Source organism: Lissotriton helveticus, chromosome 5_1, assembly GCF_964261635.1.
Source record: "Lissotriton helveticus chromosome 5_1, aLisHel1.1, whole genome shotgun sequence".
NCBI classification, from domain to species: Eukaryota; Metazoa; Chordata; class Amphibia; order Caudata; family Salamandridae; genus Lissotriton; species Lissotriton helveticus.
Window position 1 is genome coordinate 1955151467 of NC_136065.1, and position 17702 is coordinate 1955169168.

The 17702-nt window shown below is 46.0% G+C and overlaps 1 protein-coding gene across 1 annotated transcript in view; it reads right to left on the reverse strand.

Annotated features, from left to right (window-relative positions):
• Positions 1-17702, reverse strand: part of PCGF2 (polycomb group ring finger 2) — a 231056-nt gene that overhangs the window by 12662 nt on the left and 200692 nt on the right. Inside the window, exons 8-9 of the mRNA XM_078645618.1 lie at positions 8139-8237; positions 7211-7291 (exon numbers count right to left, since the gene is read on the reverse strand). Of these exons, the coding sequence (XP_078501744.1) occupies positions 7211-7291; positions 8139-8237 (180 nt within the window). The remainder of the gene's footprint in view (positions 1-7210; positions 7292-8138; positions 8238-17702) is intronic.

Genomic DNA, 17702 nt, shown 5'->3' on the forward strand with positions numbered 1-17702 from the left:
TGCTAAGGTGGACCTTTCTTTGTTGTGGAATGTGCTCTAGGTCTTGCCTCCAGATGCGTCTGCCTCTTGGTAGCAGCATTGTAGTGTTGACACCAACCATCTTGCAATGGTGTCCTTTGTTACTGGTTTTCTTTTCTTGAATTAGTGAAGAATATGAAGAACTGGTTTCCTTTCTGACCTCTTTAGTTCTTTCCAGGTAGTACAGCACTGTCCTGCAGACGTCCAGCATGTGTAGGACTCTTTTGGCCTGTGTTTTTGGTTGTTGGAAGAAAGCTGGGAGATGAAGCCTTGTTTTATGTGGAACAGGGATATGACTTTGGAAAGGAAGTGCAGGTCTGTCTGCATGACAATCCTGGCCTTGTGTATTTGTAGGTAGGGTTTCTGTGTGGTTAGAGCTTGCAGTTCTCTCACCTTACGTAGGGATGTGACTTCAACTTAAAAAGTGTTTTATTTTAAGGAGAGGAATCGCAGTTCTGCCTTGTGCACCAGTTCGAAGAGTGCCTTTATTAGTTGTGTGAGTACCAGGTTAAGGTTCCATATTGGTGTTGGTACAAACCTGGGTGAAGCTAGTCGCTTTACCCCTTCTAGGGACCTTTTAATCACTGGTGCCATGAAGAGGCTCCTTCCTAGGTGTCCTCTTTTGTAGGCTACTATTGCAGCCAAGGGTACCTTTAGTGAGGCATATGTTAGGTTGCAATCTAGCAGGTGTGTGGGGTATCCGACTACTGTGGTGTCTTTTGTTCTGCGGTGGAGTCGTTCCTTATCCCTGCACCACAGAACGTATCTCTACCATTTTCCTGAATAGCACCTTCTTGCACTCCTTGCTTTTGCCTCTTTTAGGATGTCTATTGACCATTTTGGGAGGTTCAGGAGGCCAAACTATGTCATCATGAGCCATGTTGCTAGATGAGCCATGTTGCTAGACTCAAGGTGTTTATTTCTGGGAGGTGGACTCTTTCCCCTTGCATGATGAGAAGGTTGTGCCTTGTCTGCAACTTTAAAACGTTTCCCTGTGCCATCTCCACCAGGTCTGAGAATCCCGTTTGTCTAGCCCTCTGAGGGGCAATTAGGATCATCATTATGCGTGACGGTTTCCACTTGCTTATGGCCTGGGGTCTGAGGGTAACTGGTGGAAAATCAAATGCAAATCTCCCTGACTAGTTTTATCAACAGGGATTTCTCCCTTGGAGCGGTGGTGTGGGTGCCTGGCTAGGTAATCTTGGCATTATACGTTTTCTGGTGTTGCTGAGAGGTTTATCTCTTGTGTGCCTCTGTGTGAAGAGCTCCTGGAGCACCTGTCCGTTTCGCTCCCATTCATGCGATACAGGATTGTCTTATTAAGTCTGTCTGCCTCTTCATTTTGCACTCCTGGTAGGTGTATTGTTAAGGTTATTCCGCTTTCATTGGCCCATGTCCATATTTCCTGGGTTAGTTTGGACAGCACATGTGATTTTACTCCTCTTTGTTCAGCTAGAACATCGTGGTTGGGTTGTCTGTTTGTATTTGTACTGTCTTTTCCTTCACTTGTGCCTGAAAAGCCTTGAGGGCCAGGAAGACAGTCTTTAGTTCCAGGACATTTATGTGCTGGATCGCTTTCTCCGTTCTCCAAAGTCCTCAGATTTTTAGCTCTCCCATGTGTGCTCCCCAGCCTAGTTGGGATGCATCTGTGGGGACTGCTGTAGTTCGAGGTGGTTGTGTTCATGCACTTTATACCTTACAACACCTAGATCCCCCCGACTCCCTGTTGCATGTGACCATTGATTTTGGATCCACACTTGGAGGGGTATTGTGTAGTCTTGCATGTGCTGTAAGGGGGATTCAGGAGGCCATCATTCTCCCCACAGTCCTCACTGTCAGAGATTGCTCCTTGAGGTAGCAGCGAGCTTGCTCTGTCATTGCTTGAACCCTCAAGGGTAGAAAACGCTTTCACCTCTACCGTGTTGATCCTTTCTCCTAAAAAGGTCTATTCCCTTTCTAGCTTCCTGGATGATTTTTCGATTTTGATTGTGAAACCTATCCTGTGGAGGGTGACCATGACAATTCAGATGTTCTTCTCACATTAGTGGAAGGTGTTTGCTTTTACCAGCCAATTGGTCAGGTGTGGGTATACGTGGATCTCTTTCCATCTTATGTAGGCTGCCACTGTGGCAGGCATTTTGTGAATACGCTTGGTGTGGACTTGATCCTGAAAGGGAGCACTTTGAATTGGTAATAGTTTTGGTTGACGACAAACCGCAGGTATTTCTTGTGCTTGCAGTTGACAGGAATGTATAGGAAGGCGCTATAAGTCCATAGTTGCCATGTAGTCCTTTTCCAATAGCAGCGGGAGCGCCTCTTGTAGCATGCCGATCTTGATTTTGTGTTTTCATGAAGTTGTTTAAAAAGCAAAGGTCCAGAATTGCTCTGAGTGACTTGTCTTGCTTTGGGATGAAGTAGTATGTTGAGTAGTTCCCTTGGTCGATTTCTGCTGATGACACTATTGACCCCTTTTCCTGGAAGTCCTGTACCCCGCATTTTAGACAGCATCTCTCTCCTTTCGAGTGTGCCTTCTTTCTTGGTTTGGTTCCTGGGGGTGTCTTTACGATTTCTATGTCGTATGTGTGTTCAACAATGTTGAGGATCCACTTGTCTGATACGACCCTCCTCCACTCTTGGATAAAGGTCTTTAATCTGCTCCTACTGGTATTATGTGCAAGGTGGCTGGCCTGCGGATTAACTTGGCCGAGGAGAGGTCTCCTCTGGGATGCAGTCTCTTCCTCTCGCTCAGCCATAAGTGGGAAGTCTGTGTGCTCTTTGTGGATGCCACTGTTGCACTACTGGTTGTTGTCAAGTGTGATGGTAGGCCTTCTCATGGGGGCTGCCCCTCTAATTGCGTGGCCTTGAAACTGTAATACTCTGTGGCCTTGAACTGTAATACTCCCATGGCACTTGCTGTGTCATTGTCCTTTAATTGCTGGAGTGTTTCATCCATTGCTGTGCTGAACAGGTGTTCTTCAGTGAAAGGGGTGCTAATGATGCTTGCCTGCACCTAGCTTTTAAACCCCGACACCCGTAGCCAGGCGTCTTCTCACGGTTGTGGCCATGACCATCTTTTGACTGGCTGTATCTGTGGTGTCAAGGGCGGATTTGAGGCATGTGTTTGCAATGGTCTTGCCTTCTTCCACAGGGGCAGCTGCCCGTTTTTGGAACTGCTCTGGGAGGTGCTTCATAGGTCCGCCCATATCTTCCCAGTACTAATGGGCATATCGGTTTAGGAGTGTGTTCGACTTTGCAATTCTCCACTGTGGGACTGCTCCTCTCTCCATTTTTCATCCTACCATCTACACCCTCTTGCTCTCTTTTTCAGATGGAGGGCCCATGAAAGTCAGGATGTTGCCTCTCATTCTTGCCGTTGCCACTATAATGGAGTCTTCTGTGGCATTCCCTATAGTGTATGGTGGGTCTCTGGAGCAGTGTCTCTACTTTTTCTCCACTCTAGTGGTCACAGCCTTACAGGCTGCTGGGTCTCTGGAAGCCTCGTTTGCCTGGCACAGGACACTGGGTGTGGTGCAATATTGGTTCCTACGCTGTGATATCACAAGAGTTTCGAGGAGGAAACGTCTGTGACTTCTCCTCTACAAGCTGTACTCCATATATGTCCACTGCCCTTTTCACCGCGGTGTTGTACGTGGCAATATCATCTGGAGGAGATGTCTTGAAGGGTAGGAGTTGATTCCCTCTTCGGGAAAGTCAGCTTCGGTATTTTTGACTTCGAGGTCTCTGGTTATTGGCAAGCTCTTCGTCCTTGAAGAACATTTCCGTTTCTTCTTCTTGTGGCTCTGGTGTTGTCAGCGGGTCTAGTTCAAACTCCTTTGGTTCTTCCTGGCTTGGTTCCACCTGTAGCCTTTGAAGGGATTAAAAATTCCCAAAGCCTTTTAGTCTTTTTTCTTTTGCAGGACTGCTGCCATTTCGGCCTTGAGGTGCCTTTTCCTTCTTTAGAAGTCAATTGACTTTTACTCAGCGTTGATGGTGGTCGATATTCTTTTCTTCGGAGCCTCTCTCGCTCAACCTTTGACATCAAACATTTCTCTAGGGTTGGGGTAATGGGGGGTTTCGGGGGGCTTGGGGACACCACTGGTGTCCTTGTGTTTCAACTTTCCTTCAGTCGACAAATCTTTCGGCATCAAGGTAGTCTTTTAGGACTTTGAGTCCACCGACTATTGGTTTGCTGAATTTTGGTCGGCGCTACCCTGCATTCTCCCGGTACCTGAAATCTTTTGGGGGGGGGGGCTCATGCCTTGTGCTTCTTAGAGGCACCAGGTGTCATCTCAACGATCTCTCGCTCGACGTCAGACTCTACAGCTTGAGCTGCCTCTGTGCCCCTGTAGTACTCTTCCTCACTGGAGAGCCTGAGGTCTTTTAAAGATGAGCTCTTTCTAATGCACCTGAATGGTAGAGTAGTGTGCCTTTCTCTGCTAGGCTCTTTTCATCAGTGTTTTCAGGAAGAACTTGGTGCCTGCCTTCAGCCTTCTTTGTTATGATCCCTGGGTAGGCAGAGGTTACAGACCTCCTTCTGGGCAAACTTGTGATGGCACTCTGGGTAGAGCCTACAAGGAGTGTTCGCCATTTGCCGCAACAGTTCCTCTGTTCTGTCAGCGCATTCTCCAACCACATAATTGCACTTTCACGTGTTGTAAATTGTAAAAATGTGTTGCCCCAGCTTCTATGCTGTTTGGTGTTTTTCAGTTCTTTAACCTTTTTTCTTCCACAGATGTTCCTTGTGATAGATCTTTCTCTCTGTCCTCGATGATTATTCAAATTTCTAGCCCTTTTCTTCACTATCCACAGAGGTTTTGCTGATGCTTCCAGACCCAACGCCGGCAAAAAGAATCTGAAGATGGTGACCCTGCACAGAGGCTTCCGAGGCGCATGTCTGAGGCCACAAGAGGATGGAGATAGCACCAACTGGTCACAGACTATGCCCAGCAGAACAAATAAATAAAAAGGAAAAAAAAGGAAAAACAGGACTTAGTTTCCAGATCAATCCACAAAATGGAGGAATAATGCACAGATGTGAATCCAAAAAAGGATTAATGCTGTAAAAATAGGAAACTATATATGGTGACAAAAAGCGTACATTGTCACATTACCATCAGACAGATAAGGAATTGTACATGTCCACATTACTGTCATGTAAATAAGGAACTGTATATGGTAACAAGACTTGCATATTACCATCAATTAAAGAACCAATTGTGCATGGTTGTTATTACCATCAGTAAAGGAACAAATGGTACATGGTCACTTTACTGCCAGAAAAAGAAGTTGTTGTACATGGTCACATTATAGTTGAGTAAATAAGGAATTGTACATGATCACAATACCGACAGGTAAATAATGAATTGTATGTGGTCATGTTACAGTCAGATAAATAAGAAACTGAACATGGTTACATTAGTCTCGGTAAATGAAGAATTGTACATGGTCACATTACCATTGGGTAAATAAGAAATTGTACATGGGCACATTACCCTAATAAGAAGCAACAGAGCGTACAGTCCTGTGAAAAAGGAATGCATATGTAGATATCAAACATTAATCTTAAAATGTTAAAATGCGATATTCCTTTTTAAAATTAGCAGGTGGTGTTCATAGACCACATGTTCCATTGGCGTCTCTTGCGTACCATGAAGCAATCCTCAGATCACAAGGAATGCCGACATACCACGTTTTATGTAAAGAAGTATTATTATTCATGCTTGAAATACTTTCTCAAATCATGCTTTTCACTCAGTCCAGACACAGACTCAGGTGACACATACTCCATATACTTCACAATGTAATAAGGAAAGATATATCTCCAGATGGTCTCTCCCACAGTGGGAGCTAAGGAGAGGGCGTCCACGCGCGTAGGAGATGATGTTGACGTGGATAGGAGATGGAGAGAGGCGTTGATGCGGGTTGGAGATGGGGGGGGGGGCGATGGGAGTTGACACGGGCAATGGTGGGAGAGGGCATAAGGGATGATGTTGATGCAGGTAGATGATAGAGAAGACATCGATGGGGGAGGTTGTCGCCATGGATAGGAGATGAGAGAAGCATTGACGAGGATAAGAGATCGAGAGATACGTTGATGGGAAGGAGAGGACGTTGACGTGGATAGGCGATAGAGAGAGGCACTGATGCCGGTAGAAGATGGGACGTCGATATGGGTGGCAAATGAGAGAGGGCATCAGGTATGGTGTAGATGCAGGTAGGAAATTAAGTTGGTAGTGGGGTGGATAGTTAATGGAGGAGCGCCAATGTGGGTAGGCCATAGAGGGCGCTGATGTGGATAGGAGATGGAGAGACGCATCAACCCGAATAGGAGAGGGAGAGAGGTGTTAACACGGGTAAATCGGAGAGGGCATTGGAGATGGCTTTGATACAGGTAGGATGTGGGCAGGGTCACTGGAATTATGCAATTCCGATGCTGGGGCTTTTTTCACATTGCTATGGATTTGACACATAATCCATCATCTGCTGCATCATCTGCAGATTTTAACAACAAAAAAATGTCTTGCCCTAACGGGTCAAAAGTTACTAAAAATGTATTGACATTGGTTTGCTCACAGTTAAAGGTCATTCGCAAAGGTTAACTGGTCATCTTTAAGTTGTTTGTTTCTGTATTTGATTGTTTAACTGTTTCCAGTGAGATGCAGTATTTGCCTGGACATTATCACCAGTTGTAAAAATGAAAAATAATGAAGTAATAACTATTAAAAAGTGCCATATTAGGTCACATATTTAGCCTTTTTTTGCTGCAAAATGTAGTTAACCCTGCTGCATATTTCCAGTGGCCTTGGAAAATAGTGGCTGGCCTTACATGAATAGGAGAAAAGGGAGGGCATTGACATGGGTAGGAGATAGGCCTAGACCATCGATGCCGGTAGACAATGGGGGCGGAAGTGGCGATGGAGAGAAGCATCAACGCATATGGGACAGGATTTGAGGATTGTGCATAAGGGGGTAGAAGATGGGGTGCATCAACGTGGGTAGGAGAAGGAAAGGATGCATCAACATGGGTGGGATAGGAAAGGAGGGCATTGATGCTGGTAGGAGAGGGCATTGATGTAGACAGGTGAGAGGGTGTCGATGGGGCTAGGAGATGGGGTGGGCATGGACGTGGGTAGGAGATGGGAAGAGGGCTTTGGAAATGGAGCTTTATTGCAAGAACACCACATCCACTTACCCGCCTCCATGGGTAGATATATGCAATGTCCATGAGGGTGTAATAGTCCTTCAGTGGCTCATCTTCATACAGGACTTCCACCTATAGGAAAGAGGAAGCATAGGTCAAGAGTAAAGACTGGATAGAGAGGGCTCACAGAACGCTTCAGTGTCACAGATATGCAACACGTTAAAGAAACTACAGCTTCCCCCTACAAGATATTGATATGCAGAACTCAGAACTGCACTCCGGCATGGTACCCAAGAGAACTCTCATAATGTAGTTCAAACTTCATGGGGTAAAGAGTAGGGTCTCAGTGTCCGATGACGAATGCTGACAATATCAAAAAGGATCAATGCTCACTACTTGAGGCAATTATACAGGTGTCTGCACAAGGTAAACTCCATCTGCTGGAGGCTGAGGACATCAGCACAGTACCAATGCCGTGCTGAAGGGGGACTGTATAGGTGTTGGCACAGGAGCTATGCTCACTGCTGTACAGGGGGGTACCAGGGCAGGCTTAGCATTCGTGGTGGAGGTCGAATGGTTTGTATCAAAGCCACTGCCTGCTTTTGGGACTGAGAATACAGGTATCCCACCATCTGAATGCCTCCCACCTGAGTGTTTGCAGTACATCACATGCTTAATTCGCCCTAATGTACTAAAAACCTGGGGTTAATTGGCATTGGCGGCATAATCGCACACATTGAAGGGTCAGAGGTCAAGTAACTATCGTGACCTAACACCCCTGCTGGAGGGTTAGAAGTCGGACAGTAGAGGACTACTGGCCCTGCTGGAAGGTCACAACAAAGGTAACAGAGGACTACTACTTTTGTTGGAAGGTCACAGGTCTGATAGCATCTTCTGCCCCTGCTGGAGGGTCAGAGGTCAGGTACAAGTCGAATGCCTTGTGACCCCCACTTCACAGTTGAGTATCATCAGCACTGACCTTATATTTATTGGGCACGTCCATCTTGTTACGCAGGAACTTGGCCAGGTGCATGATTGTCATGGCGGCCGGACAGCGAAGGAAGCGCACACTGTTCTTCTGCAAAAGACACGTGGAGAGACAACATTAGACACCAGAAGAAGTGGACATAGGAGTCTTGAGGGTACACTTCACTTGGGAAACAGCCTTTACAACGTGGCCATTACCATGCAATGCCATTACCATGCAATACCATTACCACTCATCCATTACAATGCATAAGCCTTTACCACGCAACATTTTACAGCACACACACACACATATATGTACACACACACATATTCTATATATATATATACACACACACACATGTATGTGATAAAGGCCATCTGTTGGAGCCGAAACATGTCATGGACAGAATCAAGTGATATTAATAAATTCATATCTTTTGGCACCGCAACAGTTGGAGTCCGTGTCCGCTTCTTATGAAGTTTGGTAAAGTTGGGAGTTTTGTTTGATGAGATATATATATCACACATCCACTTTCAATCCTTGACGAAAGAAAGCGCTGCACTCCAGTCTCCGATGGTATCATTCACTTTTTATTTTACATAGTAAACACCTACGCGTTTCAACTCCTCTGAGTCTTGCTCACAGTCAGTAAGTCCCTCTACTATGTTCCTTTTTATATATATTGCCCGACTTGCTCCTAATGCTGCATTCTGGGAAATGTAGTTTACTCTGATTTCAAATACAGAACGGCAGTTTCGATTGGTGCCAACAAAATTATATATATATGGATATTTCGAATACAATACAAGATTGCAGATGGCCACAAGGTTTTGAGCTGCATTGTTGCTGGCAGTAGTTTGTTCCTATATATTATTTTATGCTTTTCCTTTGCTATATCTATCACAGGTTAGCTCACATCCTAGTGTGATGTTAATTCCTGGTGGGCATGAGTGTCACTTAAGGGCACAGAGTTGTTATGTCTGCCAACTCTCTTTCTGGATGGCTGAGTGCCTCATATTGGAGCCATACTGCTTGTGAAGTCACAAGAAGTCTTATGTATATATATATTACCTACTGGCGGTCGCCAGTAGGTAGTTATAGTTAGGACCTAGTTTCCATAGGAAATCCGCAACATTCTATTGAGAATAACTTTGGCGCCGGTGGACGAATCTTTGCGACTTTCTCAAAGAAGATGGCCTGCTCCGCTCCTTCCCTGAAAGTTTGGGGGGATTCGTCAAGTGGGGGCTGAGATAAAAGGGGGGTCCCAAAACGTGTTTTCCCCATGTTATTTTCCATAGGACGTTTAGACACGGCTACAGCTCGAACGGCTGAATGGATTTATAAGAAATTTGGTAGAAAGGTAGAGTCTGGCTCGCAGATTACGCTTTTCTTTGAATGGTGTAAATCTGTTCAGTAGTTGCTGAAAAAATTAACTTTGAAAAAATATATATTGGGCTACATTGGGCTATATATATGTTAGAGCCCAAATGTAGCCCAATGTAGCCCAAAGATGGCCACCAGAGACAAAAAAAAACAAATGTAGCCCAAATATCAGCCAGATGTAGCCCAACTATAGCCCAATGACAGAATGTCCCAGAGTGTTCCAAAGAACAACTAGAGCGCTAACAGTCTTACTTATGACAAAAGTATGGCACACCTGAAGTCATCTTGATTGGAATAAAGAGTTAACACTTAAAACATTTAATTTGCAAAGGAACAAAATGAGGGGGTTCATTTTGCCATAAAATTATGATTAGTGCTGAAGAAAGAAAAATTAGGGCACATTTTGAGTGACTTCTCAAATCCTCTTATATTTCATATAAAAAATTCTGATATGCAGTCTCCCAAGATGGCCACCAGAGACAAAAGAGCCCAAATGTAGCCCAAATATCAGCCAGATGTAGCCCAACTATATCCCAATGACAGTAGTTAGGACCTAGTTTCCATAGGAAATCCGCAACATTCTATTGAGAATAACTTTGGTGCCGGTGGACGATCCTTTGCGAATTTCTCAAAGAAGATGGCCTGCTCCGCTCCGCTCCTTCCCTGGAAGTTTGGGGGGGATTCGTCAAGTGGGGGCTGAGATAAAAGGGGGGTCCCAAAACGTGTTTTCCCCATGTTATTTTCCATAGGACGTTTAGACACGGCTACAGCTCGAACGGCTGAATGGATTTATAAGAAATTTGGTAGAAAGGTAGAGTCCGGCTCGCAGATTACGCTTTTCTTTGAATGGTGTAAATCTGTTCAGTAGTTGCTGAGAAAATTAACTTTGAAAAAAATATATATTGGGCTACATTGGGCTATATATATATGTTAGAGCCCAAATATAGCCCAATGTAGCCCAAAGATGGCCACCAGAGACAAAAAAAAACAAATGTAGCCCAAATATCAGCCAGATGTAGCCCAACTATAGCCCAATGACAGAATTTCCCAGAGTGTTCTAAAGAACAACTAGAGCGCTAACAGTCTTACTTATGACAAAAGTATGGCACACCTGAAGTCATCTTGATTGGAATAAAGTGTTAACACTTAAAACATTTAATTTGCAAAGGAACAAAATGAGGTGGTTCATTTTGCCATAGAAATTATGATTAGTGCTGAAGAAAGAAAAATTAGGGCACATTTTGAGTGACTTCTCAAATCCTCTTATATTTCATTAAAAAAATTCTGATATGCAGTCTCCCAAGATGGCCACCCGAGACAAAAGAGCCCAAATGTAGCCCAAATATCAGCCAGATGTAGCCCAACTATAGCCCAATGACAGAATGTCCCAGAGTGTTCTAAAGAACAACTAGAACGCTAACAGTCTTACTTATGACAAAAGTATGGCACACCTGAAGTCATCTTGATTGGAATAAAGTGGTAACACTTAATACGTTTAATTTGAAAAGGAACAAAATGAGGGGTTTCATTTTGCCATAGAAATTAAAAACCATAGGTTTTAAACACGTTGTAGTTAGGAAGTAGCATTTAAAAAAACCTATGAAATTCACTGAAAAACCCATAGGTTTTACACACGTTATAGTTAGGAAATAGCATTTACAAAACCTATGAAATTCACTGAAAAAAACATAGGTTTGACACTAGTTATAGTTAGCTGGAAATTTTACTCGCATAAAACCAATGAAATTCCCACGTTATAGTTAGTTGGACTCAATATAACTTGCGCGTGCAATGCACTGCTGATGACGTCACATATTACATCACTCATGACATGGTCAGTGATATCAGTCATGACATAACTGATGACACCATCCTTGTGACAGAGTGACAGACCTCTTTTCACTGTAATGTAACCCTTGAAACACATATTCAAAAATAGAAACTACAATTTTCAAAAAAATGGAGATACCCATACCAGTTACAACAACCAATTCAATAATTCCACCATCTATATACACATCCACTCATTGATCAACAGTTCTATATAGTCACTCGTACATATACTCACTCATGATATGTAGTGATACACCTATACATCCTGTTACACACCGACAGTCATCCAAAAGATACTCTCACACATATTCACACATGCAAATAAACTATTGAACATCCATTTATTTGCATATACAGCTATACACACACAACCACCTTACTTCTATGGAAACTTACACATACTTACTCTCTTAAACAACCACTTCTAGAAACACATACTTATCTAAACAGGAACTTTTACAATCTCTTTCTCTCACATATACTCACTTATATACATCAATATTCACATATATTAGATTAAAACATATGTAGTTACTGATAAAGACACTAGTGAGACAGTCATTCACTCACTAACACACACATATACACACTCTTCCACCCATACAGTCCTGCACATATGCTGTCTTCAAAACACATACAAAGAGAGAGTCAGTCATTCATGCATCTATGTGTTAAGTAATACCCCCACCAAACCATACAAACACTCATACTGATACTAACTGTAGGAAGGTAGATCCCTGACTATGGTTGCCCCCAACTTTTTGCCTGGTGTTTTGCTGGTTTTCTGACTTAGTTGACCTGGGACCCTGCTATTCAGGGCCCCAGGCCTACTGCTCTCTCTGTAAAATGGATTCCATGTACCTTAGGTACATATCTAAATTGGATACTGAGTCACCTTATCAGTCCCTGTACAGTGTACCCTAGGTACCCAGGGCATAGGTGTACCCAGGGCCTACCAGGGGCTGCAGCATGTATTATGCCACCCCTGGCTGGCCATCCAAATCTGACACAACTGGCTGCTTGACAGCTGGGGCAAGGTGGTGTAATCACCCTTTGCTTTAGATATAGTATACCTATATCTAACCCTAAAAATGGACACACAGATCTCCTATCAGTCACTCCTATGGCAGGCCTTAACAATCCTGAAGGCAGAGTGCTTGGAATCGTGTGAGATGGTGCTCTGGCATGAGCTGAGCCTGTCTGCGGCTTTCGGGATCCATCCCTTAGCCGTTTCCACGATATCGCATACCATATACTCTTAAGTGCATTATAATCCTCGCGGTTATATGCCAACTCTGGTATCGCTTTATCAAAACATGTCGAGTAAGGTGTCATACGAATTGGAATACTAACCCCTCGCCAATTCTGGCGACGGGGTTAGCATTCCACCCTTCTAGAGGGACACGACATGTATGTAACCCCTAACCCCGGTTAAAGTCAGACATAGCCTCAGCTCCACAAAATGGATGCTGCCACCGAGACACAAGTCTGCCCTCCTGCTGCTGGGAGTCCTCCCAGAGCAGGAGGCAAGGAAAGGGTTTCCTGCCAGGGGCGGTGCCAGCACCGTCCCAGACAGGGTTTTGTGTATTCCAGGTAGGCAGGGCTACAGAGGAAGGTGACTGCAAGTGGCACCCCGGTGCTCACTGTGCATAGGCCGGCTGAAACCAGTTCCAGGGGCACTCCAGCCCCTGGCCTGGGGAAAGCCCGCCAAAGGAGAGGGGTGTAACCAAACCCCTCCTGGTCCCACCATAGGGCAGGACTTAGTCGCGTGCCAGCCCCCTTTTCCCAGATAAAGGTAGGAGCAGGCCCCCTTCCAGATCAGATCATCTTTGGAATCAAGATACCACTTTCCACGAAAGGACTTCACGATTTCTTCCTCAAGATTCTCCCTTGTGGCTAAGGAGTAGTCACCCTGCATCCGCAGGCACCATCCAAGAACACTGCGGTCTGCTGCACGTCCTTCCTCCGGAATCCGACTGCCCAGCTCGACGAGACCCGGCTTCCCTGGCACCTCTGACCTCTACCCACCTCTACAGCACAGCTGAGAACCGTGGGTGCGACGAGACCTCGAGGGACCGGCCATCGCCAAGACTGCACGACTTCTGCACAGCAAGCCCACCGAGTAAATTCCTGGTGAGTGCTTTGGGGTCCGAGAAGCCCCCACCCTGAGCAGCCCCAGCACCGAAGAGCAGCCCCCCAGCATCTCCACGATCGGCGTGGGGCCCTTCTGCTTTTTGCTGCTCACCGCGTTGTTTGGCTACTAGCCCGCTGGCTTGTGGCCTTCCGAACGACGCCCGACGACAATACTGCTGCTAGTCTGGTTGCTCCAGACTGGCCCTTGCTTCCCTCCATCGGAGAAGTACCCCGGACCCTCCTGGTGCGGCTAAGACGCCATTTTAGGTCCACCGCGTGGGCCTTGCATTTGCCAAGACTTGTTGCCCAATCCTGGGTCCAGCGACGTCGACAGCAAGAACCTTCGTGGGACAGCTCGCACCTCCATCCTGGTCGCCGACAACGCCTCCTGGTCCGAGAGACTGCAGAGCCCAGCAGCGCCCACTCACCTGACTGCGGTGACTTCGCCCGGTGCCATCCTGGTGCCCACTTAATCACTGGCTAGTGATTCAAGAACTTGGTCCCCTCTGCTTTCAGGTTTTCTTCTTCCTTGATCCAGGCTTGGATCCATCGAACTTTTCTTCACTGGTCGCCTGCCAGCAACTTCCTTCTTCCAGGCTCCTGGTCCGGCACGAGGATTCCCGACGTCTTTTCAGACCTATGCAGCTGCAGCCCCTGGGCTAGGTAACTTCGGCATTTCGGTGCCCCAGCATAGCCTCACTATCCAAGGGTCAGGATCCACTGTCGTTTTCTCCCTATCAGGTCGGGTTCGCCCGTGAACACTAACTTTGTGAATTCTAGCTTCCATAGACTTTGTCCCGCATCCCGCGTGAGAGTGCACACTCTGCACCCGAGTTCCCTAGGCCTCCTGCTAGTAATCTAAAGGTTCAGTAGTCCAGTCCTAGCGATCCCAAAGCCTCTGAGAATCGTTACTTACCTGCTAGTAATTCGCATTCCACTTTTAGAGTATATGGTTTTTCGTGCCCCTCGGGCATTTGTGTACAACGTGCTAACTTAAGTATTTTCATAAGAGTTTTGTTGTGTGCTTAGCACCATGTCCTCATAAAGAGTACAGGGTTGTTGTGATTCTAATAAATACACTGTTTATTTTCATAACACTTGTGTGGTGTCCTTTCACTGGGTGTTCAAGGGGTAATGTGATGGTAAAACAGCTGGCTTAACACGCCCTCTAGAGTCTTAGCCTTAGACTGCTCGTATCCATGCTACTAGGATAGCTGGTCTATAAGGTTGACTTACAACCAATCATCAATAAGGGTTGTTTGGACTGATATATAGTGATCACTAGAATAGTGAACACTGCACATCAGGCCAACTTCTCACATTGGTGAGCAGCGGTTGGGATTTGAGCTTGCTGTTGTTTTACCACACATATCCTAAGAATATCTTGTGAAAGATCACATAAGTACTAAAGGTACATATAACTTAGCTTAGAATACTCTGAGTTCTACTGAACCAGCTGTTGTAGCTCCTAGGGCCTAGCACACCCTAAACTACAACTCTAGCAAGGGATCAGTAGGCAAACATATAGTGTAGGTAAGTGCACCACTTACACCTCACTAGAAAAGCATGTCTACCCAGGGAGAATCTACTGAGACTCCCCTGGTCAGCGTTGACCCTCCACAGGTCACTTCAAGATATGCAGCTCTCAGTTTCCAGGAGATGAGACAAATCTGTGTCTCCAGAAAACTGAAGCAGGGGTCTAACCCCACCATTCCCTTTTTAATAGGTCTCTTAGAGACTTATGATGCGAGAAAGCTTTCTCAGCTAGATGGGAATATGCCAGCCTTAGAGGGTACCTCTGGGGATCCAGACCTCCCCAACATTGCCAATGCAGTTGAGGAGGAGGATCAAGAGGAACTCTCTGGGGATGAGGTAGACAAAGGTCTTGAGGTAGTCAGAAGGCTAACTAGGGCCAACTTAGACCTACTTGGGGAAGGATCTGGGGGACCCCCAGTACTGACCCTAATAAGGCCTAACCTTGGAGTTAGGAGAGATAGATCTCCTTCTAGGGACTCCATTAGATCTCTGCACTCTAATGCCTCTTCTCAGGGGAGAAGGAACTCTCCCCAGAGGAGATTGACTTCCCCTCAGAGAAGAGAGCATGAAGCAAGGATGAGACAAGCTAGACTGAGGATTGAAAGGGAAGAACTTGCCCTGGCCAAAGAAAAGCTTGCATTTGCTAAAGAGCAGCAGATGAGTGGGTTAGCTCCCACTGGTGGCAGCAATCTCCCAAGAGATAGAGAGAAGGGTTTAGATACTAAACACCTGACTACGATAGTGCCCCCCTTTAAGCAAGGGGATGACATCCAGAAATGGATGGCTGCTTTGGAGAAGGCCTGCACTGTGCAGTGCATTCCCCAAAGTCAGTGGGCAGCTATACTGTGGCTCTCCTTTGATGGTAAAGGTAGAGATAAGCTCCTCACTACAAGAGTGGAGTATGCTAATGATTACCAGGTCCTGAAAAATGCACTGGTTGATGGGTTTGGCTTAACCACTGAGCAGTACAGGTTGCTGTTCAGAGACACCCAGAAAACTCAGTCTCAGGACTGGTCTGACTTTGTTGATTGTGCCACTAAGGCTTTGGAAGGCTGGCTACTGGGTAGTAAGGTTACTGATTTCAAAGGATTGTATAATCTAATTATGAGAGAGCAAGTCTTAAATAATTGTCAGAACCAGTTATTACACCAGCACCTGGTAGACTCTGATCTGACCTCTCCACAAGAATTGGGTAAGAGGGCAGACAAATGGGTCAGAACCAGGATTAGGCCCAAGAACCAAGGTGGTGACCAGAAAAAGGAATCAACCAAGCCTCAAGAGAAGGGTGGGAATAAATCTACAGATCAAACCACATCAGGGCTCCAAAAATCCTCTGAGGGGGGTGGGTCCCAGAATCCTTCCAACAACCAGAAGAAACCTTATTGTTATCCCTGTAAACAGGTGGGTCATTTAAAAACTGACAGCAGTTGCCCAAAGAATAACAATAAGGAAAACATACCCCCAAGTAACATTCCCAAACCTCCTGTTACTACTAGTAGTAATCCCCCAGGTGGTGGGAGTGCCCCCAAGAATTTGGGTGCATTTACTTTGGGAGTTCCTGGGGACTCTGGCCTAACCAGGTCCCCTGACTTAGATACTTTTGTCTGTGAGACTGGCATGGGGTTTGCCAACTTCACAACTTGTCCCAACACTTTGGGCAAGTACAGACAGGAGCCCCTCATCAATGGTATAAAAGTTGAGGCCTATAGAGATACAGGGGCTAGCATCACTATGGTGACTGAGAGCCTAGTCCCCTCAAGGCAACTTTTACCTGGTGCCACATACCAGGTGACCAATATTGATGGAGTACAGAGAGATCATCCCATGGCAGTGGTCAATCTCAGCTGGGGAGGTGTCACTGGCCACAAGAGAGTGGCAGTGTCACCAAACTTGCCTGTAGATTGCCTACTGGGGAATGATTTAGAGCTCTCAGCCTGGGCTGAAGTAGAGCAAGAAACCCATTCTAAAATGGTAAACTCCCATGGTAAGGTTAGTGGGGCAGTGATAGCCACAGCCCCAGTCCAAGATGTCCTCCCTGAACAGGTCAGGAGGGTTGTGCCAGTCACAACCCAATCTCAGACAACTTCCTTCCCAGAACAGGTTGTCAAGGCTGTAATGGTAACAGCCCACACCCAAACTGAGCCCCCTCCTGAAAAGGTTGGGAGAGTTGTGATGGCCACAGCTCAAACTCAGACAGATGATAGTGTTGTGAAGCCTGAAACTATGGATCACTCCACTCAGACAGAGAGTACTGAGGAGGAAGAGAAATCTCCCTCCCACCAGACTTTAGGAAAGGATCAGCCTCCTCAGGGAACTGATCTGACCCCTTGTGAAGAAACTGCCACAGAGGTAGTCAGGCCTAGCCTGGCAGACCCCCTGATGTCAGTGGACCCTTCCAAGGTGGGACCCAGTCTGGAGCAGGTAACCTGCCCCTCTCTACCCTGCCTCAGTCAGCCCAGGGCTGTAGAGGTCAGGGAGGCCAGTGTTGGACCCCAAAGGGCCCCCTGTCCAAAAGAATTCCCCAATCAGCAGATTAAGGGCACTGAAGCTAGTAATCCTAGCCAAGTGAAAATAAAACATACTCCTGAGGGATCCCCCTTAAAATTAGTTAGGGACCTCCCACAGATGGACACTGTTGGGCACAGCCAAACTTGGGACCTGAGGGCCCCAAACCTGACCTGTCCCTCC